Genomic DNA, 3,105 nt, shown 5'->3' with positions numbered 1-3,105 from the left:
TCTTCTTCTTCTTCTTCTTCCATAATTTATTTTTCTATTTACACAACACTGCTGAAATGTGTCATGTGCTGCATTGCGAGCCTGTGTTTGATAAATTCTTTCAAAGCCCAGCAGTGTTGGTGCCTTGTTATACACATTAAACTACACAGAACAGATTGCTTTCCAGTGTACTGTGCAATATTGTACTCTAATTTGTAAGTGTATGTGTGTCTGTGTTGAACAAAGTCTTTTTAGAGACTCAAATTAGAGGGAAACTTGATCTTTTGAACTTGATTAATGTTTCTATTGTCTGGAGAGGGACATATTAAGCTTTATGTTTGTTTGCACTTTTGAGTATTTGTATGGTTGTGTTTACTGCATGTGTGTGTGTGTTGGCCATATTACATTCCCATATATAGAAATTTTTCATATTTTGGCCTCATTTCTCCAAGAAATATTTCATATTAGCTCTGTCGTTCTGTAATCATAACTTTAAAATCTGCACACAGAATTTCTTGTTCCACATGCAGTATACAAACATTATAAACTTGGCCCTTAAACCCTTTAACCTTGGAAAAAGATACAGACTTAATTACCAGTGAGATTTGGGCCCCCTTTGCTGTGTACACATGTGTGTGCATCTACTAAAGAAATTAGATATGCTTGTCATGTGAGGCTTTGACCATGCCTGTGTGCTTTGTTTATACATAAAATGGTTTAGCTGTGTGTATGTGTGCAAGTGTTTGTGTGCAAATTTAATCTCTTTCTGAATTTGGCCAGATGGTCAGTGATTCCTTGACCAGTTTAATTACATTTTTACATGTTTGGACAAAGTGTATTACTGTCTCTGTGTCTATGTATATGTCCTGCATATAATTTCCCAGAGAGTTTGCTCAGCTGGCAGTGGAACTTTTAGACCAGTCCTATAAACAGGACGAGCAGATGGCCATGAAGCTGCTGACGTACGAGCTGAAGAACTGGAGCAACGCCACCTGCCTGCAGCTGGCGGTAGCAGCCAAACACAGAGATTTCATCGCTCACACCTGCAGTCAGATGCTGCTGACCGACATGTGGATGGGACGCCTGCGCATGCGCAAGAACTCAGGCCTGAAGGTGATATAAATGGGCCAGATGTTTGGGATAACCTGTGGGTAAAGAAAAGTGTACTTACATTAAATAAGATGTCTGTGCATCTCACAGTGACTGCAGGCTTTGATGTTAAGAGAGGCATGGCTGCACTGGAATGCTTAAATCCCCTCAGACTGCCTGAGAAAAGTTGAATTGAGGAAGTAATGAGAAACCCTCTCACCTCCCTCAGAAACTACAAAAGAGGTGGCCCAAATCGCTTCTGTGGATTTGCTGAGTGGCGATGCTAAGTGGATAGTGGTTGTGCTGTACATGACAACTACCAGGTGTGATGTGTGGAAATGTAGAGATCTGAAGCAGAAAGAATTGCAGAGTACCTTACTATAGACAGTGTCTGAAAATTTTAAGTTGCTTTGGACATACTTTACCTAAATGATTAGCAGAGGCCACCCAGTATTACCTTATTACAATTACATCAGTGTACATGTACAGTATCAGTGTGTATGTTGACGGATAAGTTTATCGTCATTAAATTCATATGACCCAAACTTGAGAAAAGGAGCTTTTATTCAAACAAAGTTCTAGTAATGAGGAATAAACTAAACTAAAACTGGAACCGCATTAGTATGGCTGGTTATAACTGTGGTTTGGCCGTGATGTCTCATTCCCCGTAATGTGGAGAGCACTGGACTGTGAAAAGTAGACAGGTCACCACTGAAAGTTCGAAAACTTTATCTTGTGGGAGCACAGGACTCAACAGACCAACCTCCCAATGCAGCAAAGTTGGTCCGTTTACAATTACATCATGTAAAACTTAGATTTTTCTCTCTGGATTCTAGACAAATCTAAATCCTGTAGTTTAGTAATAACTAATGAAAGTTGTCAAGTATCTGGTTCCAGAGTATTTATGTATGGGAAAAGGGTTTTATTTGACAGTAATACTTTGCAGAAACATTAGTGTGATGAGTGTTTGGGTGAGGTGGCCCTCCTGGTCGATCTTCAGCCTTCATTAGTATAAGCCCACAAAGTATTCTGTTAAGCCAGAGGGGACAGAAAAACTGACCTTAATTACTTAAAAACCTTGAACTTGTGTCCCACATATTTCATATTGAGGCTTATGTGGTGAACATCCTTTTGAGTCAAGGGGAGAGGTTTCAGTTAAGACTGGTGGTTGAGTTGTGTGCAATTTTTGCTCATGTGGGTTTTCCAGACGTCTGGTGGAAGGGTGATAGGAGGTAGCTGCTCAGATCAGAGAGGTTAGAGTTATTTATAATGAAGAATTGCCCTGGGAGTTGCTGAAGGGACCGCTGGGTTCCCACTCATTCATACACAGAGTGAGACAGGATGATGGGTCTAGCAGAGCAGGGCAGAATACAAGTGCTTTAAGTATGGTTTGGCCTTTGCAGGAGGGAGGGAGAGAGTGCGCTGCTAAGGCAAGCTCACTGGAGCAGAAAGACACAGAAAGACGGAAAGGAAACCACAAGTGGAACAAACAAGCTTCGGTGCCCCCAGGAGTTCATGATATACAGCAAATAACACTGTCAAAATAATATGTGTGTACATTTTTGAGTTGCTATAGTTGTGAGGGCAACACTCTAAGTCATATTAGAATATGGTTACTGGAGGCTACATGTTTACTATGAATTGCAAAAGATGAGTACATTGATTTCTTCACAGTCTGACAAACTATTGATATCTTTGCTTTCAACCACTTGACATGACTGATGACAACAGAACCTGATACATCACTTTCTGCGCTGTGGTTATGATTGTATTTCTCACTGGTTACTACCTCCGTTCTGTCCTCCTGAAACTATAATTTTTCTATATTCCATTATTTTGTCAAGTCATCTGACTTTACTGTCAGTTTACTGACTAACTGTTATTAAATTATAACATTAACTGCCAATAACTCTTTAGAAAGTAATGTAAAGTAAACTTAAATTTCAGTTTCAGCCAGTAGTCAATGCAATGAAAATATATTTCACTCTTAAATTAAAGACAGCTGCTTCTAAGATAAGAAGACACTCAATTACACCT

General features: G+C 39.7%; 1 protein-coding gene across 1 annotated transcript in view; it reads left to right on the top strand.

Annotated features, from left to right (window-relative positions):
- The window catches only part of trpm3 (transient receptor potential cation channel, subfamily M, member 3), a 130,853-nt gene that overhangs the window by 113,070 nt on the left and 14,678 nt on the right, over positions 1-3,105 (top strand). The window contains exon 16 of the mRNA XM_035658207.1: positions 864-1,092. Coding sequence (XP_035514100.1) covers positions 864-1,092 — 229 coding nt within the window. The remainder of the gene's footprint in view (positions 1-863; positions 1,093-3,105) is intronic.

This window comes from Morone saxatilis, unplaced genomic scaffold (genome assembly GCF_004916995.1).
Source record: "Morone saxatilis isolate NCDOM2014 unplaced genomic scaffold, NCSU_SB_2.0 Contig16, whole genome shotgun sequence".
NCBI classification, from domain to species: domain Eukaryota; kingdom Metazoa; phylum Chordata; class Actinopteri; family Moronidae; genus Morone; species Morone saxatilis.
Note: the sequence above shows the minus strand (reverse complement) of the source record. Positions and strands in the feature narration are given on the sequence as shown.